The following is a 27,169-nucleotide window of genomic DNA, read 5'->3' on the forward strand; positions in this document are numbered from 1 at the left end:
ATATAAAAATTTGGAGGTGTAGCTGACAGTGAGAATGATACCAATCAACAGCAACAGGAGATAGATAGGCTAGCAGAATGGGCATAGAAGTGGCAGATGGAATTTAATAGAGAAATGAGAGGTGATGGCACAGTTCTAAAGAGCGATCAGGGACAGAGGGACTTGCAAGGAGGACGAACAAACTGACTACAGCACGATGGTGCAGGGGGCAATTCAAGTGAGGCCGCGGAGGTGGTGTTGGCCGCGGGGGAGGAGAACACAACAATACTGTTCGCTGCAGCCGACAGCGCGAGTCCCAAAGGCTGCGTTGCCTGACCAGTGCCAAGGTTAAGGACATCTCCTCAGGAAGAGGAGGAACTTGGAGCGGGAGGGAAAGAATCCAGTTGTTGTGGTCCATGTGGGTACCAATGACATAGTTAGGACTAAGAAAGAGGTTCTGCTGAGAAAGTATGAGAAGCTAGGGGCTGAATTAAAAAGCAGAACCACAAAACTAGTAATTGCTGGATTAATACTTGAGCCACGAGCAAATTAGCAAAGGGCAAATAGGATCAGGGAGCGGAGTGCATGGCTGAAAGATTGGTACAGGAGAAATGGGTTTTGATTCATGGGGCCCTGGCACTAGTACTAGGGAAAGAGGGATGGCCTTCACTTGAACTGCGCAGGGACCAGTGTCCTAGCGAATCGTATATCTAGGGCTGTAGAGAGGGCTTTAAACTAAATAGTGGGGTTGGGGTGGGGGAAAATTTAGAAAGTTAAATGAGAAAGGACGAAGTTTTAGTGCAGGTTAGCGATACAGGTAATGATAACCAAGATGTACAGAGAGTACAAACAGAGGAGTGCACCAGCAAATAAGGTCAGAATAGGGAAAAAATGGTAAAAAGACAGAATTAAAGACACAGTGCATTTGTAACTAGATGGATGAATTGATAGCACAAGTAGAAATAAATGGGTATATATGATATGATAGGCATTACGGCGACGTGGCTGCAAGGTGGATAAGACTGGGACCTAAATATTGAAGGGTATTTGACATTTTGGAATAGGAAGAAAGGAAAAAGAGGTAGAGAGGCACTGTTAGTAAAGGTTGAAATCAGTACAATAGTGAGAAATTATCTTGGTTCAGAAGATCAAGATGATGAATCAGTTTGGGTGGAGATAAGAAATTGCAAAGGAAAGAAATCATTGGTGGGAGTAGTTTAGAGGCCTCCTAACAGTAGCTGCACTGTAGGACAGAATATAAAATCAAAATATTATGGGGCCTTGTAGGAAAGGTATTGCAATAATCGTGGACGATTTTAATCTTCATATGGATTGGATGAATCAAATTGGCAAATATCACCTGGAGGATGAGTTCATAGAGTGCATCAGGGATAGTTCCTTAGAACAATACATTCTGGAAACAACTTGGGAGCAGGTTATTTTAGACCTAGTAACGTGTAATGAGACAGGATTAATATATGACCTCATAGTAAAGGACCCTCCAAGCAAAATGATAACATGATTGAATTTCAGATTCAGTTTGAGGGTGAGAAACCTGGGTCTGAAACTAATGCCTTAAAACTTAAATAAAGGCAATTACAAGGGTATGAAGACACAGAGTTGGCTAAAGCGGACTGGGAAAATAAGTTAAAAGCTAAGACCATAGAGAAGCAGGCCAGACATTTAAGGAGATATTTCATAACTTTCAAAGATATATTCCATTGAGAAAGAAAATGAGGAGGATGCACTATCCATGGCTAACTAATAAAGTTAAGAATGGCGCTAAAAATAAGGGTAATTTTTGACGGGGGTTTTACGACTGGAGGGCTATTTCTGGTGGCATTCCGCAGGGTGTAGTACTGGGCCCCCCCGCTTTTTGTGGTATATATTAACGATTTGGTCGTAAATGTGGGGACGTGATCAAGAAGTTTGCAGACGACACAAAGACTGATCATGTGGTAGATAGCGAGGAGGATAGCTGTAGGAAGATATTGATGGTCTGGTCAGATGGGCAGAAGAGTGGCAAATGGAATTCAACTCAGAAGTGTGAGGTGATGTATTCAGGGAGGTCGAACAAGGCAAAGGAATACAAGATTAATGGAAAAATACTGAGAGGTGTACAGGAAATGAAGGACCTTGGAGTAAATCATAGAAAGTTTAAGGCACAGAAAGAGGCCACTTGGCCCATCATGTCTGTGCCAGCTGAAAAACAAGCCAACTATTCTAAACCCACCTTCCAGCATTTATCCGTAGCCCTGCAGATTATGGCACTTGATGTGCTCGCCAGACTCCTTTTGAATGAATTGAGGGTCTCTGCCTCAACTACCCTTTCAGGCCGTGAGTTCCAGACTCCCACTTTCTGTGCTATAAACTTTCTATGATTTCTATGAACACAGACATGTTGTTGAAGCTTTTTGTCTTGCATTAAGCAGGCCAACCTGCCAGAATACCAATGTAAAAAGGGAAAACGACTTTATACTGTATGAGAAGAGGATGCTGATTTTGGCAAGCGAATTCTGATTGGTAGAGGCTTTGCTATGGAGAATGCACCAGTTTACGGTGACTGAGTTAACTGCCAAGCTTTGTTTGAAATTTAAACCAGGCAGCTCTACTCTGATTGGTCACGGTATTGCCCTGAGGAATTAACCAGTGAATAGCTGTCACTTATTTTGTTTAGCTGGAACAGGTACAATGCTTGTACATGTTCTTTCTGTCTGCAAAGAACAGGGCACTGTGTATTAATATATGCAGCTTCCAATACACGCAAATGTGCCACACTGCAGTGTGCAGTGGCGCAGTGGTTAGCACCGTAGCCTCACAGCTCCAGGGACCCGGGTTCGATTCCGGGTACTGCCTGTGTGGAGTTTGCAAGTTCTCCCTGTGTCTGCGTGGGTTTTCTCCGGGTGCTCCGGTTTCCTCCCACAAGCCAAAAGACTTGCAGGTTGATAGGTAAATTGGCCATTATAAATTGTCACTAGTATAGGTAGGTGGTAGGGAAATATAGGGACAGGTGGGGATGTTTGGTAGGAATGTGGGATTAGTGTAGGATTAGTATAAATGGGTGGTTGATGTTCGGCACAGACTCGGTGGGCCGAAGGGCCTGTTTCAGTGCTGTATCTCTAATCTAATCTAAAAAAAACTGCGAGCCCTACTGACAAACTTAAATTGGTTGTCAGCATAATTCTTAGCACTCTGAGGATCATTTAGCAAATGTTGCTCAATCGCAGAATCACATCCAACGGTGGACACTGTTTTGAGTTTTGCAAGCACAGGCTGGTTGGTTACGGCCTGTACCTTGCTCGTTGCGAACAGCAGAAGGGACATCTTGTATGATACGATCCGCTAGTCTTTGGGATGTACGGCCTATATACCTGGCATCACATTGGCATTCAAATTCAAACATAACAGTACTCATTTGCTTGACAGGCAGGACGTCTTTTTGGCCGACGGCAGCATCCTTTTCGTGGCGAACACCACACATGTTGCTACTGCATAGTAGCAGCGTGAAACAGCTAGCTTCACCTGTTGCACAAATTTTTGAGATACATTACCCATTCAGGGTAATTTGAGGTAGACTGGGTACTTTTCAGGGCCGAAAATGATGGCCATAAGCCCATTCATAAGTTTGCTCAATGTACAACGAGAAATAATGTGATCAGGGTAGCCATTGTCACACTGGATGTCTTTGATTCGCCCTATTTCAGCATCAAGCTTGCATGGTGAGCAAATGGCTCGGGCCCTATTTATGAGGAAACATGACTTTGAGGGAATGACACCTAACCAACCTCTTGCATATTTCCGATATGTAGATAATAAGTTTGCTATATTTGAATCTGCAGCTGCTTGCAATAATTTCCTTATACGTCTTAATGGGCTCCATCCTGTGCTCAAATTTACCTTTGAAATGCAGCAGTCAAATGAGCTCCCTTTTCTTGACATACTAGTTGAGAAATCTGCTAAGGGGTTCTCTACCACCGTCTACCACAAACCTACCTTCACTGGTCAATGCACACGTTGGGATTCTGACAGTTACACACGCTAGAAAATTGGCCTGATTGGCTGCAAGCTTGATGCTGAAATAGGGTGAATCAAAGACATCCTGCATAACAATGGCTACCCTGATAAGATCATTTCTCGCTGCATATCGTGCAAACTTATGAACAGGCCTAAGGCCGTCATTATTGGCCCTGAAAAGTGCCCAGTCTACCTCTAAATATCTGGAAGGGTAAAGTATCCCAAAAATTTGGATAACAGGTGAAGCTAGCTGTTTCACGCTGCTACTATGCAGTAGCAACACACGTGGTATTCGCCACTAACAAGATGCTCTCGTTGAGCCAGAAAGACACCCTGCCTATTACACAAATGAGTAATGTGATATATGAATTTCAATGCCAATGTGATGTTAGGTATATAGGCCATATGTCCCAAAGACTGGCAGATCGTAACAAACATGCCCCTTCCGCTGTTCACAACGGGCAAGGTACAGGGCCGTACCCAACTAGCTCGTGCTTGCAAAACTCAAAACAGTGTCCGTTAGATGTGATTCCGCGATTGGACAACATTTGCTAAATACTCCTCAGGATAAGAATTACGCTGACAGCCAATTTAAGATCGTCAGTAGGGCTCGCAGTGTGGCGCATTTGCATGTACTGGAAGCTACATATATTAATACACAGTGCTCTGTTCTTTGCAGCCAGAAAGAACACGTTCAAACATTGTGCCTCTTTCAGCTAAACAAAATAAGGGACAGCCATTAGCTGGTTCGTTCCTCCGGGCAATACCTTGACCAGAGTCAAGCTGTCTGGTTTAAATTTCAAACAAAGCTTGGCAGTTAACTGTCAGTCACCATAAACTGGTGCATTCTCCATAGCAACGCCTCTACCAGAGTTCACTTGCCAAACAATCAGCACACTCTGCTCATACAGTATAAAGTCGTCGTTTTCCCTTACATTGGTCTTCTTGCGGATTGTCCTGATGAGTGCCAGACCGAAAGCTTCGACAACATGTCTCTCTTTTTCAGCAATATTCAAAGTTCTGTACTACCAAACTACTATTTGTTTTGACTTTATGACTCACTTCTTCGATAAGCAAAAAAAAAAACTGTACTCAAAAATAATTAGAAATGACAAGACGCATTTCAAAGTTTTATAAATTCAGAGAAAGTAATATAGAGAGATTGGTTTTGGACTGTTAGCACTCAGAACCAGCACTAATAATGGTTGGAACGGCTTCCTCCTCTGCAGTAAACCTCTATGGTTATGAAAGTTGGAATTACACAGAAAACTTGGAGTCCTGTTTACAGTTCTTTGGACAATAATAGCATACATCATAGTCACATACGGCACAGAAGGAAACCATTCAGCCCATCAAGTCCATGCCTTCTCTGAATATGAGCAATGTTGGTTCTGATTCCCATGTAGTGCCATGGTTAATTGGGTGGACTGTCAACACAAAGAACAATCACCTTTAAATTAAACTTAGCCAGGTTTCCACTTTAAGACCCTTAAAGGATATGAAGTCTTTTTGCGGAAGCTATTGTCCTGACAACTATTGTTCAGTTAGCAATTAACATCTATGTTTCCTTCAGTTTTCAGTTGAAATTTTATTACCTTTGGAAAGCAATTTTCGAAATTTTTGAGTGGTAGCTAGCTGCTGCTCAGTATCATCAGAGAAAAGCATCTGTACCATTTCCCTTGTGATCACACCCTCCTGAATTGGAAACACAATTTAAAATAGCACCATTTCTTTTGTAACAATCCATCAAGACATAAATGTTTTACAGAAAAGAAATTACAAAGATTCAAAAGCAAAATACTGATGCTGGAAATCTGAAATAAAAGCGGAAAATGCTGGAAATATTCAGTAGGTTTGGCAGCATCTGAGGAGAGAGAAACAGCATTTCAACTGTTTCCCTCTCCGCATATTCTACCCGACTTGCTGCGTATTTCCAGCATTTTCTGTTTTTAAAATTATAAAAATAGTTAGCCTAACAAGTCTGGATCTGCACCCAGCTTAGCACTGCAAGAGTACACAACTACTGAAAATCTGGATAAAACTGTTCAAGAAACATGATGTTTGAATTATGATAATGCTTTATCCACTTATTTGAACTCAACTGCATCAGTTTAGATTAAAAATAACTGCAAAGGAAACATTTGCAGCTAAATAATACAAGATAATTCAATGCTTTATTATCTGTTAATACTGTCATGATTTTAACCAGGACTCTTCCCAGATTAATTAAAAACTGTTTAACCAAAATTGTCAGTATTTCTTAATGCCAGTCTTTATTCAATAAAATAGATGCATATACAAAGAAAAGCCTTTATATAACTCTAAGATTAAACATCAAGTTGCACTTTCTAGTCAGTGTTAGATTTTTAAACTTTAAATATTTGTCCTTCAGATATGGGTGACACTGTCCATCAGTTGTTGCCTTATGATGATGGTGTGGCCATGCTTTTTGAACAACTAGTAGTGATTGTTTGTAGAACTGAACACCTTGATAGGCTATTTAGGAGGAGCCAGCCTGTGGTGTGAACTAGAGTCACATGTAGGCCACACATTACACTGGCAGGCTTCCTCCTTTGAAGCACCTAGCTTTTAAAAATTCTTAACACAACCCGACAGCTTTCCCTGTCATTTGCTCTGGTGTTAGTCCACAAGTTAGAAGATTTATTGAATTCAATTTCACAACTTGCCATTTGACCTCTGAACCGCAAAGTTGTTAATTCAGTACCATAATTACAACATCATGAAGATACTGATTAAACAAACTGTAATGATTCATTAACATGGAGTCATCCATCATATAGCTCCTACCCCTGCTGCAGTTGAGCTGACATATGAATCCATGAGAGGGCTTTCAAATATGGCTGATTCTTCATTGATAAGCTCCACATTTCTCCTTTTAAACAGCTGGGGAAGAATAATACTTTGCATCAAATCTCAGGACTTTCTAATAATGCACACTATTCCATAAAAGAATCATTATATGAAGGATCAACAACAAAAAACGGAGTTGCTGACTTCCCATAATGTGGACCTCTTTCTTTATCCACAAGGGTGAGATGGTAGGTAAAACGATGCGATAATCTTCCCAAGAATGATAGTGTAACAGTTTTATGGAGCAACTCGTGTTCCAAGGACCTCTCAATCATGTGCAAGGTTTTTCAATTTCATTTAGTAAATAAACTTTAGGCAATAAGTATGCCAATTTTAAACAGATTAATGATCCGTTTTTTTTTAATGCTGGCTTTTTTAAACTGAATATTGAAGATTAAATTTCCACTCATGACTTCCAAGTATTTTTTTGGCAGTTAATGAACTTATACTTATTACTGTCATATCACATTTTAGGGCATCTTTACAACCAACTGATTACTTTTGGAATCAGTCAATGTATACAAAAACAGGAGTCAACTTGCAGACAAGGTTTCACAAACAGGAAACGAATGACCACGAGAGTATATAATTTGCTCATTCTTCAGGTTTCTTTTGGGTGGGGCCGCACGGTGGAAAGATAAACTAGTTGCAGAGTCTAAATTAGCAATTTGGGACTGTACAAAAATAGAAACTCATACTTGAGTCAAGTGAGGAATTGACCAGCGCCCAATTCGGTATCAGTGCTCAATTTGGTTTGTTATACTTCAGGAATAATCGTAAACTAAATGACCTAAACTAACCATGGTGGCATACCTGCTGCTCTCGTTTTTGTTTCCTTAGCTGAATCCCTTCTTCCTCCCTTCTCCTACGCATCTCCTCAGGATTTAATGCTTTGTTCTTGTAACGATTCATTCTGTAGTTTTCTTTTGCTGGACTAGCTGTGGTTTCTAGGGGGGGGGGGGAAAAATCACTTTTAAACAAATAGTGAAAGCGATCACAATACAATATTGGCATTGATGAATACAAGTTAGAATGTCTGACTGTTGTACTCCTAGTTCTCCAGTGGTGAATTCACATCACAATTTGCTGGAAAAACAATCATACACCACAGTGAACATAGTGGAAATTTAGCAACAACTTGCATTTATTATACAACCTTTAACATAGTAAAATATCCCACAGTGCTGCACAGGAGCAATATCAAACAAAATGTAGTGCTGAGCCACATAAGGAAATATTAAGACAGGTGACCAAAAGCTTGAACAAAGAGGTGGGTTTTAAGGAGTGTCTACAAAGCAGTGAAGAACTTCTAGAATTTAGGACCTCGGCAATGGAAGGCACAGCCACAAAATGGTGAAGCAATTAAAATCAAAAGGTGCACAAGAGTCAGACGTAGAGGAGTGCAGAGCTGGAGTTTAGAAACAGGGAGGGGAAAGATCATGGAGAGAGTTGAAAACAATGAGAATTTTAAAATCAAGGTGTTGCCGAAACAGAAGGCATGGTAGGCCAGCAAGGACAGAGGAAATGGGTGAAAAGGGATTTGGCATGAGTTAGGATATGGGCAGAGTTCTGGATGTGTTTAAGTTTTTGGAGCCTGGAAGATGACAGGCAGGTCAGGAGTGCATTGGAACAATTAAGTCTAGAAGTAACAGACACGTAGAAGGGTCTCAGCAGCATGTGAGCTGAGGTTGGGATAGAGATGGGCAATGTTATGGAGGTGGAAGTAGACCAGCTTGGTGATGGAACAGATATTATCTTGGGGTCAAATTGGGCATGTGACTGGTTCAGACAGTGACCAAGGAGTCAGCAGCTAGGAAATAGAATGTGGCAGGGACCAAAGATAATGGCTTCCGTCTCCCCAATATTTAATTGAAAGAAGTTTCTGCTCATCCAGGACTGGATGTTTGACAAGCAGTGTGACAAATCAGACACAGTGGAGGGGTTGAGAGGTGTGATGAAATACAGCTGGGTGTCATCAGCAAACGTGGAACCTGATGTGTTTTCAGATGATGTCGCCAGAGGGCAGCATGTAGATAAGAAAACAAGAGGGAAACACTTTCAAGACTTTCAAATTACCAACTGTCTAACCTTTGGCCCTCCATTCACCAAGGCATTTCTGCAGTTACCGGTCAACTCAAGCGCACCCTCACCTCCGCATTTAATGCCCTTGCCCCCACTAAAACCATTACCTTCTCTCACCATGGTCAATCTCCCTGGTATGGCCCTTATCTCCACTCTCAAGTCCAAGGGACACAGACTTTTTAATTCTTTCACGGGGTCTGGGCATCGCTGGCAAGGCCAGCTTTTATTGCCCATCCCTAACTGCCCTCAAGAAGGTGGTGGTGAGCTGTCTTCTTGAACCACTGCAGTCCATGTGGTGCACCCACAGTGCTGTTACGGAGGGAGTTCCAGCATTTTGACCCAGCGACAGTGAAGGAATGGCGACATAGTTCCAAGTCAGGATGGTGTGTAGCTTGGAGGGGAACTTGCAGATGGTGGTGTTCCCATGTATCTGCTGCCCTTGTCCTTCTAGGTGGTCGCAGGTTTGGAAGGTGCTGTCGACGGAGGCGTGGTGAGTTGCTGCAATACCTCTTGTAGATGGTACACACTGCTGCCACTGAGAGTCTGTGGTGAAGGGAGTGAATGTTGAAGGTGGTGGATGGGGTGCCAATTAAGTGGGTTGCTTTGTCCTGGATGGTGTCGAGCTTCAAGTGCTGTTGGAGCTGAACTCATCCAGGCAAGTGAAGAGTATTCCAACACACTCCTGACTTGTGCTTTGTAGATGGTGGACAGGCTTTGGGGAGTCAGGAGGAGAGTTAATTGCCACAGAATTCCCAGCCTCTGACCTGCTCTTGTAGCCACAGTACTTATATAGTTGGTGCAGTTCAGTTTCTGGTCAATGGTAGCCCCCAGGATGTTGATAGTGGAGGATTCAGTGACGGCAATGCCATTGAACATCAACTGGAGCTGGTTAGATTCTCTCTTGTTTGAGATGGTCATTGCCTGGCACTTGTGTGGCGCAAATGTTAGTTACCATTTATCAACCCAAACCTGAATGTTGTCCAGGTCTTGCTGCCTAAGGACAAAGACTGTCTCAGTGTCTGAGGAGTCCTGAATGGTGAACATCGTGCAATCATCAGCGAGCATCCTCATTTCTGACCTTATGATGGAGGGAAGGTCATTGATGAAACAGCTGAAAATGGTTGGGCCTAGGACACTACCCTGAGGAACTCCTGCAGTGATGTCCTCGGACTGAGATGATTGACCTCCAACAACCACAACCATCTTCCCTTGTGTTAGGAATGACTTAAAATACATAAAAATCTCACACCACACATATAAGTTACACTGTCCTTTTAATGGTGAAATCCTTTGCAGTTAAAAGTCCCAAGCTCCTCCCAGTTGCAATGGGTTGGATCTCCCAGACATTTTCAAAAATCAATGTCCTCTTCACTCAGTTGTCAGAGTACCAACGACCTGAAAGTCTGTGAATAAGGCGATTTCTGGTGATCCTGCTGGTCTTCTACTCCTTTACCAACTTCAACTTTCAAAACAGGTTCTAGTCTTCACAGCCTTTTGCTGACTCAGGCATTCCCCTCTTCCTCGAGGTTGCCACCGCTTGTTGTCTTCCTTACTGAGGCTGCAACCACTGGGTTCCTTTCATACAGCCTGCCTGCCTTCAGAAAAGTTGTTAAATTTATCTGGACTCAAAAGTCAATAGTTTATTATCCCTTTTCAATATGCAAAGGCCAGAAGCCTGGTTTCACAGAGCCACCCTGGCCTTCCATTGTTCCCGGGTGTTAACAGCTGCCTGGTATAGTTGCATCCTCAGAATCACTGACTCCTGGTTTATGACCCGAAAGTCTGCCAGGGTGAAACCTATCATTCTTCAGTTGTTATCCCTGCAGTCTTTAAAAAAAGCCTTTGATCTGTATTCTCTGTTGTCCTGGTAACCAAGATTTCCATCTTGTGCTTTAAGAGAGTGGATGTGAGGTCACTTGACCTTCCCGACTCCATCTTAAATCTTTTAAATATAATCATGTTACAAAGTCCAGCGTTCATAACACATCCCCCACTAAAAATAGAAAATTTGTTACTGTAATAATGACTTTTCTTACAACATAATCACATATATTGCAAACAGTCTCTAATATTTTACAATTTACATAGGTTTTATATTGGAGTTCCGAAGAAGGGTCACTGACCCGAAATGTTAACTCTGCTTCTCTTTCCACAGATGCTGCCAGACCTGCTGAGTGGTTCCAGCATTTATTGTTTTTATTTTATATTTGAGTTGTTGGCCTCCATTATACCCTTTCTTTAAATTCTGAATAGGGCATCGGCAATTACATTGCTCTTTCCTCCAACATGCACAATCCTTAGGGTAAATGGTTGTAACATTAAACCCCACCAAAATAATGTGACGTTCTTGGTTTTGAACTTTTCTAGAAACCTCAATGGGTTCGAAGAGGTACTAAGGGTGGCAAGGACACAGAATGTACTCTGGGTGAGGGACTTCAATGTCCATCAACAACAGTGGCTCAGTAGCACCACTACTGACTGTGCTGGCTGAGTCCTGAAGCACAAATCTGCCAAACTGGGCCTGTGGCAGATGGTGAGGAAACCAAGAGGGAAAAACGTACTAGACCTTGTCCTCACCAATTTACCTGTTGCAGATGCATCTGTCCATCAACGATGGAGCCCAGCACATCAGTGCAAAAGAAAAGGCTGAAGCATTTGCTCCATCTTCAGCTAGAAGTGCCGAGTGGATGATCCATTGCTGCCTCCTCCTGGAGGTCCCCAGCATAACAGATGCCAGTCTTCAGCCAATTCGATTTACTCCACATGATATCAAGAAACCACTGGATACTGAAAAGTCTATGGATCCTGACAACATCCCAGCTGTAGTTTTGAAGACCTGTGTTGCAGAACCAGCTGTGCCCCGAGCCAAGCTATTCCAGTACAGCTACAACACTGGCATCTACACAACAATGTGGAAAATTGCCCAGGTATGTCCTGTCCACAAGAAGCAGTACAAATTCAATATGGCCAATTACTGCCCCATCAGTCTACACTTGATCATCAAAACAATGGAAGATGTCGTCAACAGCGATATCAAGCGCCACTTAAACAGCAATAACCTGCTCACCGATGCTCAGTTTCAGTTCTGCCAGGGTCACACGGCTCCTGACCCCATTACAGACTTGGTTTAAACATGGACAAAAGAGCTCAACTCAAGAGCTGAGGTGAGAGTGATTGCCCTGGATATCAAGGCAGCATTTGACTGAGAGTGGCATCAAAGAGCCCTAGCCAAATTGAAGTCAAAACCTCTCCACTGGCTAGAGTCATACCTAGCACAAAGGAAGATGGTTGTGGTTGTTGGAGGTCAATCATCTCAGCCCCAGGACACTGTTGCAGGAGTTCCTCAGTGTAGTGTACTAGGTCCAACCATCTTCAGCTGCTTCATCACTGACCTTCCCTCCATCATAAGGTCAGAAGGGGGGATGTTCGCTGATGATTGTACAATGTTCAGTACCATTCACAACTCCACATAGCTTTTTAAAATTCTTTCAAGGGATGTGGGGGTCTCTGGCAAAGGCCAGCATTTGTTGGCCATCCCCAACTGCCCTTGACAACGGAGTGGCTTGCCAGGCCATTTCAGAGTCAACCACATTGCTGTGGGTCTGGAGTTGCACGGAGGCCAGACCAGGTAAGGATGGCAGATTTCCTTCCTTAAAGGACATTAGTGAACCAGATGGGTTTTTATGACAATCGATGATAGTTTCATGGCATTACTCAGACTAGCTTTCAATTCCAGATTTTTTAAATTAATTAATTGAAGTTAAGTTCCAATGGCTGCTGTGATGGGATTTGAACTCCTGTCCCCAGGGACCTGGTCGTCTCTACATTGGGAGACCAAACGCAGATTAGGTGATCGCTTTGCTGAACAGCTCCGCTCAGTCCGAAAGCGTGACCCCAAGCTTCCGGTTGCTTGCCGTTTCAACACGGAAAGGGGATTTACACATGGAGGCAGAGGGCATAGCTGAGATATTAAATGAATACTTTGCATTGGTCTTTACCAAGGAAGAAGATGCAATGTTGAAAGAGGAGGTACGTCAGGCACAAGAGCGGTTTATTAAAATTGATAAAGAGGAAGTATTAGATAGGCTGTCTGTACTTAAAGTGGATGAAGCACTAAGGGCGGATGAGATGCACCCAAGGATACTGAGGGAAGTGAGGATGGAAATCGCAGAGGCATTGCCCATAATTTTTCAGTCTTCCTCAGACTCGGGGGTGGTGCCAGAGGACTGGAGAATTGCAAACGTTACACCCTTGTTCAAAAGAAGTTGGAAAGATAAGCCCAGCAACTACAGGCCAGTCAGTTTAACTTTGGTGGTGGGAAAACTTCTAGAAAAAATAATTCAGGACAAAATCAATCGTCACATGGACAAAGGACGAGTTAATTAAGGAAAGCCAGCATGGATTTCTTCAGGGAAAATTGTGTTTAACTAACTTGCTGGAGTTTTTTTTTGAGGTGGTAACACAGAGGGTTGATGAGAGCAATGCTGTTGATGAGGTGTACATGGACTTTCAAAAGACATTTGATACAGTGCCACACAACAGACTTGTGAGCAAACTTGTACCTCGTGGAATAAAAGGGACAGTTGCAACATGGATACAAAATTGGCTGAGTGACAGGAAAAAGAAGTGGTTAATGGATTTTTTGGGGGGCTGGAGGAAGTTTTGTAGTGGAGTTCCCCAGGGATCAGTGTTGGGACCCTTGCTTTTCCTGCTATATATTAATGACCTAGAACTTGGTGTAGAGGGCACAATTTTAAAGTTTGCAGATGTTGGGGAGGGTTTAAACTAATTTGGCAGGGGGATAGGATACAGAGTGGAGTTACAGGAGTGGGTGATGCATGGTAAATTTAGAAGAGAAACTGAGTCAGTCTGGAAGGCAGAGCAAATATAGACCTATTAAGACACAAGCGAATAACGCAAGGCTGGATTGCATCTATTTTAACGCAAGGAGTCTTACTAGTAAGGCAGATGAATTGAGGGAGTTGATTAACACATGGGAATATGATATTGCTATCACAGAGAGATGGTTGAGAAAAGGGCAGGTCTGACAGCTCAATATTCCAGGGTATAGAATCTTTAGGTGTGACAGGGGGTGCTGTAAAAGAGGTGGTGGCAGGGATGATATCTTAGAAGGTTTCTCAAATGAGGCCATATGGGTAGAACTTAAAAACAAAAAGGCGGCAATCACTTGGCTGGGAGTGTACTATAGGCCTCCAAACAGTCAGGGAGAGATAGAGGAACAGATATGGAGGCAAAACTCAGAGGGGTGTAAAAATAATAGGGTAATAATAGTAGGGGATTTCAACTTCCCCCAATAGCAACTGGGATAGTCTTAGCGCGAAAGGCTTAAAGGAGGCGGAATTCGGACTGGGGTCGGGTTTCCTTTGCACACCTTTACCTCACGTCTTTCGTCAAGTGTGGCGCCCGGAATTGGACCGCAATACTCCAGCTGAGGACGAGCTAGTGTCTTATACAAGTTCAACATAACTTCCTTGCTCTTGTACTCAATGCCCCCATTAATAAAGCCCAGCATACTGTATGCTTTATTAACTGCTCTTTCAACCTGTCCTGCCATCTTCAATGACTTATGCACAAAAACATCTAGGTCCCTCTGTTCCTGCACCCCCCTTAGAAATGTACCCTTTATTCTATATTGTCTCTCCATGTTCTTCCGACCAAAATGAATCACTTTACATTTCTTTGCATTGAACTTCATCTGCCACCTGTCTGCCTATTCCACCAACTTGTCTATGTCCTTTTGAAATTCTACACTATCCTCCACACAGTTCACAATGCTTCCAAGTTTCGTATCATAAAGTCATACAGCACAGAAACAGGCTCTTCAGCCCATCGTGTCTGCACCAGCCATCAAACACCTAACTATTCTAATCCCATTTTCCAGCACTTGGCCCGGAGCCTTGTATGCTATGACGTTTCTCAAGTGCTCATCTAAATACTTCTGAAATGTTGAGGGTTCCTGCCTTTACCACCTCTTCAGGCAGTGCGTTCCAGATTCCAACCACCCTCGGTGAAAAATTTTTCCTCAAATCCTCTCGAAACCCCCTGCCCCTTACCTTAAATCGATGCCCCCTGGTTATTGACCCCTCCACTAAGGGAAAAAGTTTCTTCCTATCTAATCAATCAATGCCCCTCATAATTCTGTATACCTCAATGATATCTCCCCTCAGCCTTCCCTGCTCTAAGGAAAACAACCCCAGCCTTTTCAGTCTCTCACCATAGCTGAAATGCTCCAGCCCAGGCAACATCCTAGTGAATCTCCTTTGCACCCTCTCCAGTGCAATCACATCCTTCCTATGGTGTGGTGCCCAGAACTGTACACAGTATTCCAGCTGTGGCCTAAATAGCATTTTATACAGTTTCATCATAACCTCCCTGCTCTTATATTCTATGCCTCGGCAAATAAAGGCAAGTATCCCATATGCCTTCCTAACCACCTTATCTACCTGTGCTGCTAACCTTCAGTGATCTATGGACAAGTACACAAAGGTCCCTCTGACCTCTGTACTTCCTACGATCCCACCATCCATTGTATATTCCCTTGCCTTGTTCGTCCTCCCAAAATGCATCACCTCACACTTTTCAGGATTAAATTCCATTTGCCACTGCTCTGCCCATCTTTTAGCCCATCTATATCGTCCTGTAATCTAAGGATTTCCTCCTCACTATTTACGACACCACCAATTTTCGTGTCATCTGCGAACTTACTGATCATGCCTCCTATATTCACGTCTAAATCATTAATGTACACTACAAACAGCAAGGGTTGCAGCACAGATCCCTGTGGTACACCACTGGTCACGGCTTCCACTCGCAAAAACAACCCTTGACCATCACTTTCTGCCTCCTGCCACTAAGCCAGTTTTAGATCCAATTTGCCAAATTGCCCTGAATCACATGGGCTCTTACCTTCTTAACCAATCGCCCATGCAGGACCTCATCAAAAGCCTTACTGAAGTCCATGTAGACTACATCAACTGCTTTATCATCGACACATCTAGTCACCTCCTCGAAAAATTCAACCAAGTTAGTTAGGCACGATCTCCCCCTGACAAAGCCATGCTGACTATCCCTGCCTCTCCAAGTGGAGATTAATCTTGTCCCTCAGAATTTTTCCAACAGTTTCCCAACCACTGATGTTAGACTCACCAGCCTGTAATTATCTGGTTTATCCCTACTACCCTTCTTGAATAATGGTACCACATGCGCTGTCCTCCAAACCTCTGGTACCTCTCCTGTGGCCAGAGAGGATTTGAAAATTTGTGTCAGAGCCCCTGCTATCTCCTCCCTTGCCTCACATAACAGCCTGGGATACATCTCATCTGGGACTGGGGATTTATCCCTTTTATGCCCACTAAAACAGCTAATACTTCTAATACTTCCTCCCTTTCAATGCTTTTATGCTGTTCAGAATGCTAGTGTCGAACTGCATCTAAACTTTCTAACACTTCTGCTTGCCCCAATTTCACCACAGGAGTTTGAACCAGAGTTCTGTCTCTGCCTCTTCCTCCAGATCATAAAACCTAACACTATCCTCAACTACCTTTTTTTGTCATTTGACATACATTTACTAGCTGACAAGGTTCATGGTCACAGTATCTTTTCAGCATATTCACCTGACACACTCTTTGACTTTTCTGTCTATTTGGGGTACTAACCAGATAGCTTACCTCACTAAATTTCCTCTTAAATGAAGCAAGATCCAATGAACCTAGCTTTCAATGGTTCCCCAGGCAAAGGCAACAAAACTAACATCTCGTCTCCAGGCTGCAAACTGCGTGCCTTAGCTATTCTATCTGCTTGGGATTTCATCACTTGCTGAGAAATCTTGAGATGTTTTCTGGCCATCTCACAAGTGTTTGAGTCTCGAAATTTTGACGCATAATCTAGGAGGGTAGTTTCCTCTTCCTGTGCTAAAAAATCTCTCCTTAATGAGTTTAAGGGGACCCTGATCCTCATGCCCACAGACCAATTCAAATGAACTGAAACCAGCAGATTCATTTGGTGTGTCCCTGGTGGCAAATAATAAAAATGATATCCCCTTATCCCAATCAACAGGACACTCAAAACAATAAGCCTTCATCACACTTTTGAGGGTTTGGTGATAGCTTTCCAAAGCACCTTGTGACTGTGGAAGATTTGAGCTGTCTCACTCCCAAATTTCTCAAGATCTCCTCAAATACCCGACAAGAAATTTGACCACTGGTCTGACTGAATTTCTTTTAACAATCCATATCTAGAGAAAAATTGAATTAACCCCTCAATCACAACTTTCACGGAGATATTTTTCAAAGGTATTGCCTCTGGAAAGCTAGTGGACAAATCCATGACGGTTAGGAGAAACTTGTGACCTGACTTAGTTGTGGGTAATGGTCCAATACAATCCACAAGAACGGTTTGTCAAAAGCAGGTATCAGGGAGACGGTGGAGTAGTGGTAATGTCACTGGACTAGTAATAGAGGCCCAGGCTAAAGCCCTGGAGACATGGGTTCCAAGCCCACCACAGCAAATGGTGAAATCTGAATTCAATCAATAAAAATCTAATGGTGACCATGAAATCATTGTCAATTGTTGTAAAAACCCATCTGGTTCACTAATGTCCTTTAAGGAAGGAAATCTGCCATCCTTACCTAATTTGGCCTACATATGACTCCAAATCCACAGCAATGCGGTTGACCCTTAATGCCCTCTGAAATGGCCCAGCAAGTGCCTCAGTTTCTCAAGGGCAATTAGAGATCGGCAATAAATGCTGGCCTTGCCAGTGACGCCCACATCCTTGAATGAATAAAAAAGGGTATCAGAATCAATAGGGCTGGTTTAAACTGAAGGCTGTGGCTTCCAAGTTACCTGACATGCCTGGCCAATAAAAATGCTATCTTAACCTGGCCTGAGTCTTTCAAATGCCCATGGGACCTGCCACTGGGATCTCATGGACATTTCTCAAAATTTCACTATGGTACCGGGGGGGGGGGGGGGGGGGGAGAGGAACAACCACCTGATGATCAAAAGCCCAATCCTCATCACTGGGCCTCTGGGGAAGTTTCCACTTTCTCATTAGAATTATATTAATACAATAGCACTCAGGAACATTTTCAGCTTCTGCCTCAGAACATGCTTGAGGCAAAGTTCTCAAATTAGGGCCTGTCTGTTGTGCCTCAAAGACTACCTGCTAAATAATTTACCATCGTTAGCCTTGGAGCCTTTTTAACTAACATTCCCAACCATATCCTTGAAAATGTTTCAGCCAACCAAACACCCGAATTGTCCTCCACAGCAACTGAATCCTTCTCACCTTGTTCAATCTTATGAGCCTGGGATTTCATTAGTACATAATCTGGGAATATTCCAGGGAATTCCTCCTGTAAAAATTCAGGTTCAGCAGCCTGGCTTTTCCAAAACTACAGAAAACATCAAAACTTTACTCCCAGCAACAAATCCACCTCTTCAATATTCCCACTGTAACTTGACTGGTGACTAAATCACATTGCAAGTTAACTTTATGCAACGGAAGAGACAAATAACACCCCCAATGCCCCGTATCATGACTTTCGCATTCACAGCACTATTTTGGGGGAAGATCTACATCCTTTACTACCAGTAATGTTTGAGCCGCCCCTGTATCTCTAAGCAGCACAATCAGCTTGCCTGCTTCATCTGACAAATATGGGGATATCGTACCCCTGAACACAAAACTTCTATACCCTCTGGGACCAGACTTAAATCATTAGCACAGAAGAGAGAACACTTCTGCTCACTGTGCAACATCATGAAAGCCACTGGCTTGTCAACGGCGTCACCCATTGGGGCATCCTTTTCAGGACAGGCTTTCGGTAAACCTACTAGAGCTACTAGCTTGCCCTTTAACTTCCAGCATTCTGATTTTATATGCCCTCCTTCATCATAAAAACATAGAACCATAGAAAAATTACAGCACAAAAAGGAGGCAATTCAGCCCATCGGGTCCGTGCCAGGCGAACAAACTAGTCGCCATCTAATCCCACCTTCCAGCACCTGGTCCATAGCTTTGCAGGTTACAGCCCTTCAGGTGCCTGTCCAGGTACCTTTTAAAAGAATTGAGGATTTCTGCCTCCACCACCGTTCCTGGCAGTGAATTCCAGGCACCCACCACCCTCTGGGTGAAAACATTTTTCCTCACGTCCCCTCCAATCCTTCTACCAATCACCTTAAATCTGTGCCCCCTGGTAATTGACCTCTCCGCTAGGGGAAACAGGTCCTTCCTGTCTACTCTATCTAGGCCCCTCATAATTTTGTACACCTCAATTAAGTCACCCTCAGCCTCCTCTGTTCTAAAGAAAACAACTCGAGCCAATCCAATTTTTCTTCATAGCTGCAACTTTCAAGCCCTAGTAACGCTCTTGTAAATCTCCTCTGTACTCTCTCCAGAGTAATTATGTCCTTTCTGTAATGTGGTGACCAGAACTGTACGCAATACTGCAGCTGTGGCCTAACCAGCGTTTTATACAGTTCCAGCATTACATCCCTGCTTTTGTATTCTATACCTCAGCCAATAAAGGAAAGCATTCCATATGCCTTCTTCACCAATCTATCTAACTATCCTGCCACCTTCAGGGACCTGTGGACATGCATTCCACGGTCTCTCACTACTTCTACCCCTCTTAATATCCTCCCGTTTACTATGTATTCCCTCGCTTTATTTGCCCTCCCCAAATGCATTACCTCACACTTCTTCGGACTGAATTCCATTTGCTACTTTTCTGCCCAACCAAACCATTGGTATCATTCTGGAGTCTACGGCTGTCCTCTTCACTATCAACTACACGGCCAATTTGTGTCATCAGCAAATTTCCCAATCATGCCTCCCACATTTAAGTCCAAATCATTAATATATACCACAAACAGCACAGGACCCAACACTGAGCCCTGTGGAACACCACTGGAAACAGCTTTCCATTTGCAAAAACATCCGCTGACTACTACTCTTTGTTTTTTGTCCATGAGCCAATTCTGGATCTAAGCTGCCACATTCCCCTGTATCCCATGGGCTTTCTTTTTACTGGCCAGTCTGTCATGCAGGACCTTGTCAAATGCCTCTCTAAAATCCATAGAGACCACATCCAATGCACTACCCTCATCAATCCTCCTTGTTACTAACACAAAAAACTCAATTAAATTAGTAAGACATGACCTACCCCTAACAAATCCATGCTGACTATCCTTGATTAATCCGTGCCTTGCCAAGTGGCGGTTTATCCTGTCCCTCAGAATTGATTCGAGCAATTTACCCACCACCGAGGTCAGACTGACCGGCCTGTAGTTATTTAGCTATCCCTTGCACCCTCTTTAAACAATGGCACAATGTTCGCAGACCTTCAATCATCTGGTACCTCTCCTGTATCTAGTGTGGATTTGAAGTTGATCTTCAGCACTTCTGCTATTTTCTCCCTGGCTTCCTTTAACAACCTGGGATGCAATTCATCCAGCCCTGGTGATTTATCCACTTTCAAGGATGCCAGACCCTCTAGTACTTCCTCTCTCATTATGTTTATAATATCTACAAACAACAAAGAAAATTACAGCACAGGAACAGGCCCTTCGGCCCTCCAACCCTGCGCCGATCCAGATCCTCTATCTAAACCTGTCGCCTATTTTCTAAGGGTCTGTATCTCTTTGCTTCCTGCCCATTCATGTATCTGTCTAGACACATCTTAAAAGACGCTATCGTGCCCGCGTCCACCACCTCCACTGGCAACGCGTTCCAGGCACCCACCACCCTCTGCGTAAAGACCTTTCCACGCATATCCCCCCTAAACGTTTCCCTTCTCACTTTGAACTCGTGACCCCTAGTAATTGAATCCCCCACTCTGGGAAAAAGCTTCTTGCTATCCACCCTGTCTATACCTCTCATGATTCTGTACACCTCAATCAGGTCCCCCCTCAACCTCCGTCTTTCTAATGAAAATAATCCTAATCTACTCAACCTCTCTTCATAGCTAGCGCCCTCCATACCAGGCAACATCCTGGTGAACCTCCTCTGCACCCTCTCCAAAGCATCTACATCCTTTTGGTAATGTGGCGACCAGAACTGCACGCAGTATTCCAAATGTGGCCGAACCAAAGTCCTATACAACTGTAACATGACCTGCCAACTCTTGTACTCAATACCCCATCCGATGAAGGAAAGCATGCCATATGCCTTCTTGACCACTCTATTGACCTGAATTGCCACCTTCATGGAACAATGGACCTGAACACCCAAATCTCTCTGTACATCAATTTTCCCCAGGACTTTTCCACTTACTGTATAGTTCACTCTTGAATTGGATCTTCCAAAATGCATCACCTCGCATTTGCCCTGATTGAACTCCATCTGCCATTTCTCTGCCCAACTCTCCAATCTATCTATATTCTGCTGTATTCTCTGACAGTCCCCTTCACTATCTGCTACTCCACCAATCTTAGTGTCGTCTGCAAACTTGCTGATCAGACCACCTCTATTTTCCTCCAAATCATTTATGTATATCACAAACAACAGTGGTCCCAGCACGGATCCCTGTGGAACACCACTGGTCACACGTCTCCATTTTGAGAAACTCCCTTCCACTACTACTCTCTGTCTCCTGTTGCCCAGCCAGTTCTTTATCCATCTAGCTAGTACACCCTGGACCCCATGCGCCTTCACTTTCTCCACCAGCCTACCATGGGGAACCTTATCAAACGCCTTACTGAAGTCCATGTATATGACATCTACAGCCCTTCCCTCATCAATCAACTTTGTTACTTCCTCAAAGAATTCTACTAAGTTGGTAAGACATGACCTTCCCTGCACAAAACCATGTTGCCTACCACTGATAAGCCCATTTTCTTCCAAATGGGAATAGATCCTATCCCTCAGTATCTTCTCCAGCAGCTTCCCTACCACTGACGTCAGGCTCACCGGTCTATAATTACCTGGATTATCCCTGCTACCTTTCTTAAACAAGGGGATATTAGCAATTCTCCAGTCCTCCGGTACCTCACCCGTGTTGAAGGATGCTGCAAAGATATCTGTTAAGGCCCCAGCTATTTCCTCTCTCGCTTCCCTCAGTAACCTGGGATAGATCCCATCCGGACCTGAGGACTTGTCCACCTTAGTGCCTTTGAGAATACCCAACACTTCCTCCCTCCTTATGCCGACTTGACCTAGAGAAATCAAACATCTGTCCCTAACCTCAACATCCGTCATGTCCCTCTCCTCGGTGAATACCGATGCAAAGTACTCGTTTAGAATCTCACCCATTTTCTCTGACTCCACGCATAACTTTCCTCCTTTGTCCTTGAGTGGGCCAATCCTTTCTCTAGTTACCCTCTTGCTCCTTATATATGAATAAAAGGCTTTGGGATTTTCCTTAACCCTGTTTGCTAAAGATATTTCACGACCCCTTTTAGCCCTCGATTCCTCGTTTTAGATTGGTCCTACATTCCCAATATTCTTTCAAAGCATCGTCTTTCTTCAGCCTCCTAGATCTTATGTATGCTTCCTTTTTCCTCTTAGCGAGTCTCACAATTTCACCTGTCATCCATGGTTCCCTAATCTTGCCATTTCTATCCCTCATTTTCACAGGAACATGTCTCTCCTGCACGCTAATCAACCTCTCTTTAAAAGCCTCCCACATATCAAATGTGGATTTATCTCCAAACAGCTGCTCCCAATCTACATTCCCCAGCTCCTGCCAAATTTTGGTATAGTTGGCCTTCCCCCAATTTAGCACTCTTCCTTTAGGACCACTCTCACCTTTGTCCATGAGTATTCTAAAACTTACGGAATTGTTATCACTATTCCCAAATTAGTCCCCTACTGAAACTTCAACCACCTGGCCGGGCTCATTCCCCAACACCAGGTCCAGTATGGCCCCTTCCCGAGTTGGACTATTTGCATACTGCTCTAGAAAACCCTCCTGGATGCTCCTTACAAATTCTGCTCCATCTAGACCTCTAACACTAAGTGAATCCCAGTCAATGTTGGGAAAATTAAAATCTCCTATCACCACCACCACCACCCTGTTGCTCCTACATCTTTCCATAATCTGTTTACATATTTGTACCTCTATCTCACGCTCGCTGTTGGGAGGCCTGTCGTACAGCCCCAACATTGTTACCGCACCCTTCCTATTTCTGAGTTCTGCCCATATTGCCTCACTGCTCGAGTCCTCCATAGTGCCCTCCTTCAGCACAGCTGTGATATCCTCTTTGACCAGTAATGCAACTCCTCCACCCCTTTTACCTCCCTCTCTATCCCGCCTGAAGCATCGATATCCTGGGATATTTAGTTGCCAATCGTGCCCTTCCCTCAACCAAGTCTCAGTAATAGCAATAACATCATACTCCCAGGTACTAATCCAAGCCCCAAGTTCATCTGCCTTACCTACTACACTCCTTGCATTAAAACAAATGCACCTCAGATCACCAGTCCCTTTGCGTACATCATCTGCTCCCTGCCTACTCTTTCCCTTAGTCATGCTGACTTCATTATCGAGTTCCTTACAGGCTTTAGTTGCTACCTCCTTACTGTCCACTGACCTCCTCATTTGGTTCCCATCCCCCTGCCACATTAGTTTAAACTCTCCCCAACTGCGTTAGCAAAAGCACCCCCAAGGGCATTGGTTCCAGTCCGGCCCAGGTGTAAACCGTCCAATTTGTAATAGTCCCACCTCCCCCAAAACAGGTCCCAATGTCCCAAAAATCTGAACCCCTCCCTCCTGCACCATCTCTCAAGCCACGCATTCATCCTGACTATTCTTTCATTTCTACTCTGACTATCACGTGGCACTGGTAGCAATCCTGAGATTACTACCTCTGAGGTCCTACTTTTTAACTTGGCTCCTAACTCCCTAAATTCTGCTTGTAGGACCTCATCCCATTTTTTACCTATATCATTGGTGCCTATGTGCACAACGACAACTGGCTGTTCACCCTCCCCCTTCAGAATGTTCTGCAGCCGATCTGAGACATCCCTGACCCGTGCACCTGGGAGGCAACATACCATTCGGGAGTCTCATTTTCGACCACAGAACCGCCTATCTACTCCCCTTACAATCGAATCCCCTATGACTATAGCCCTTCCACTCTTTTTCCCGCCCTTCCGAAACAGCAGAGCCAGCCACGGTGCCATGAACCTGGCTACTGCTGCCTTCCCCTGGTGAGCCATCTCCCTCAACAGTATCCAAAACGGTATACCTGTTTTGGAGGGAGATGACCGCAGGGGACACCTGCACTGCCTTCCTGCTCTTTCTCTGCCTTTTGGTCACCCATTTCCTTTCTCCCTCAGCAATCCTAATCTGCGGTGTGACCAATTCGCTAAACGTGCTATCCACGACCTCCTCAGCATCGCGGATGCTCCAAAGTGAGTCCACCCGCAGCTCCAGAGCCGTCATGCGGTCTAACAAGAGCTGCAGCTGGACACACTTCCTGCACGTGAAGGAGTCAGGGTCATCAGCCGTGTCCCTGAGCTCCCACATTGAGCAAGAGGAGCATAACACGGGTCTGAGATCTCCTGCCATTTTTAATCTTAAGCTTAACTTAGATAAATGAAAAAGGAACGAAAAGTTTTTACCAATCTCACGATAAAAAAAAAAGAGAAATAGAAAAAGCCTTACCTTATCTACACACCACCAAGTCCTTTTTTTTGGTCAGAGGAGGAGGGCGGGTGGGAGACACATGTAGTGTCTCGGGTTCAGAAACAGCCCAAATATTTTGGTATTTACTTACCCAGCAGCCCCCTGGTCCACCGAAAACAAAAGGAAAATTAAGTTTAAGTTGAATCTGACCTTCCCAGCTGATCACTCGCTCAGCACTCTCTGCTTCCGAATAAGCTGCTGCAAAATCTAATATTTTACACGTCTCTTTTACTACAATGTCTGCATCATCCCTCTCCTTTATGAAGGCAGAGACAAAAAACTCATCAAGAACCCTGCCCACATCTTCTGCATCCACACATAAGTTCCTTGAACATATGTTAAGCCCTACCCTTTCCTTCATTATCCTCTTGCTCTTAATGGTATGTTGGCCTTCATAGCGAGAGGATTTGAGTACAGGAGCAGGAATGTCTTGCAGTAATTATACAGGGCCTTGGTGAGGCCACACCTGGAATATTGGGTGCAGTTTTGGTCTCCTTATCTGAGGAAGGATGTTCTTGCAATAGAGGGAGTGCAGCGAAGGTTTACCAGACTGATGCCTGGGATGGCGGGACTGATGTATGAGGAGAGATTGAGTCGGTTAGGATTATATTCGATGGATTTCAGAGAGTGAGGGGGGAATCTCATAGAAACCTATTAAATTCTAACAAGACTTGACAGGATAGATGCAGGAAGAATGTTCCCGATGGTGGGGGAGTCCAGAACCAGGGGTCATAGTCTAAGGATATGGGGTAAACCTTTCAGGACTGAGATGAGGAGAAATTTCTTCACCCAGAGAGAGTGGTGAGCCTGTGGAATTCGCTACCACAGAAAGCAGTTGAGGCCAAAACATTGTACGTTTTCAAGAGGAGTTAGATATAGCTCTTGGGTCTAAAGGGATCAAAGGGTATGGGGCGAAAGCGGGAACAGGCTACTGAATTGGATGATCAGCCATGATCATAATGAATGGCGGAGCAGGCTCGAAGGGCCAAATGGCCTACTCCTGCTCCTATTTTCTATGTTTCTATGTTAATATACTGATAAAACATCTTTGGGTTTTCCTTGATTTCACCTGCCAATAATTTTTCATGTCCTCTCTTTGCTTTTCTAATTTCCTTTTTTACTTCACCCCTGCACTTTCTACACTCCTCTAGGCTTTCTAAAGTATTAAGAGTTTTGTGATCATAAGCTTTCTTTTTCTGCTTTCACTTACCCTGTAAGCTTCTAGATAACCAGGGGGCTCTAGATTTGGCAGTACCACCCTTTATGTTGGTCCTTTTGACTCAATCCTAGTCGTCTTTCTTTGTTACCACTGAGAGTTGCCTGTATCCTTTCTTTCACGAAAACCAAATCTCTTCTCATTATCCACCCTCCTAGCTCAACTCCTCTGAAAGTTTCCAAACTGGGGCCTGTAACTACTGTTTTTGTGAGTTAATTAGTAATCATCCACTACTTATATTGCATTCCTTATTTTACTAACTTTATGTTCTTCCAGGTGGGACCTTATTCCTGAAGGTATATTATTATCCATTAGGATTACTTCCCTAAGGCTTTCAAAGTCTTGTTTAATCTTCATGGACCGATACGAATGATCAAATATCATTTCCCTCTCTCTAGCAAATTCCATAAATGTCTGACCACATTTCTTTTTTAAATTCCTGAATTGGTGCCTATAAGCCTCTGATAGCAATTCATAAGCATGAGAACTGCAGTTTTAACCACTTCATAAATCACTTGACTGTTCCTCCGAAAGTGTTGACTATACCTCTACCGCTTTTCCTACCAACACACTTTGCAATAAAATCGTCCCAACTTTCCTTCAGCCATCGCAACTTTGTTGCAATTTTTCCAAAAGGACACGAAGTACATTTCAACTCCCATCTCACTGAAGTTAGGCACTAAGCAAATATTCCTTGCCAAATCAAAACCAGGAGTTAAATCAGATTCATCCTCCAACCTTCCTGTCATACCCTGTTCGCGTAATTTAAGTTTTCTTTGTAGAGTGTAAATTTCCTGGCTTCTTATTGTAACTTTCTTTCTCTTCAAATTCAAACTCTCTCATTTTGAGGTGTAATTGTCTGTCCCTCCTCCTTTTCTTTCCTCCTTCATCTTTTTCGAGTTCCAGTTGCCTTATTTGTAGCTAACTCAATTTGAGAGCTACCAGGATCATCCTTTTATTTAATTTTTATTTTATTTAGAGATACAGCACTGAAACAGGCCCTTCGGCCCAGCGAGTCTGTGCCGACCAACAACCACCCATGTATACTAACCCTACAGTAATCCCATATTCCCTACCACCTACCTACACTAGGGGCAATTTACAACAGCCAAAATGCTGAGCCAACACGTCAATAATTTCTGCTTTTTTGCCTCCACTTGCTCTGTTACAGCCATTAACAAATTCATTGTTAAGTGTTAAATTGAGTGTCAAATCTCTCTCCACAAAGGCTTGAGCATTAAAAGTAGATATTCTGACTTTTCCTTACGAGTGTAGCAAAACTAATTGTGACATCTTCTTTGTTTAAATTCTAGCAAATTCAAATGAACCAGTTTTACAACCCGATTTCACATCC

At 43.6% G+C, this 27,169-nt stretch overlaps 1 protein-coding gene across 9 annotated transcripts in view; it reads right to left on the reverse strand.

Moving 5' to 3' along the window:
- Window positions 1–27,169, reverse strand: part of LOC137347346 (importin subunit alpha-7) — a 238,812-nt gene that overhangs the window by 148,037 nt on the left and 63,606 nt on the right. For 7 of the 9 annotated variants that reach the window (XM_068011816.1, XM_068011819.1, XM_068011817.1 and 4 more), the window contains 3 exons: window positions 7,678–7,811; window positions 6,802–6,897; window positions 5,589–5,688 (listed from right to left, as the gene is read on the reverse strand). In XM_068011816.1, the coding sequence (XP_067867917.1) occupies window positions 5,589–5,688; window positions 6,802–6,897; window positions 7,678–7,811 (330 nt within the window). Of the gene's footprint in view, window positions 1–5,588; window positions 5,689–6,801; window positions 6,898–7,677; window positions 7,812–24,578; window positions 24,702–27,169 lie in introns of all 9 variants that reach the window. The other 2 variants (XM_068011813.1, XM_068011814.1) reach the window with 2 other exon arrangements.

The sequence above is a fragment of the Heterodontus francisci genome, chromosome 31 (genome assembly GCF_036365525.1).
Source record: "Heterodontus francisci isolate sHetFra1 chromosome 31, sHetFra1.hap1, whole genome shotgun sequence".
NCBI lineage: Eukaryota > Metazoa > Chordata > Chondrichthyes > Heterodontiformes > Heterodontidae > Heterodontus > Heterodontus francisci.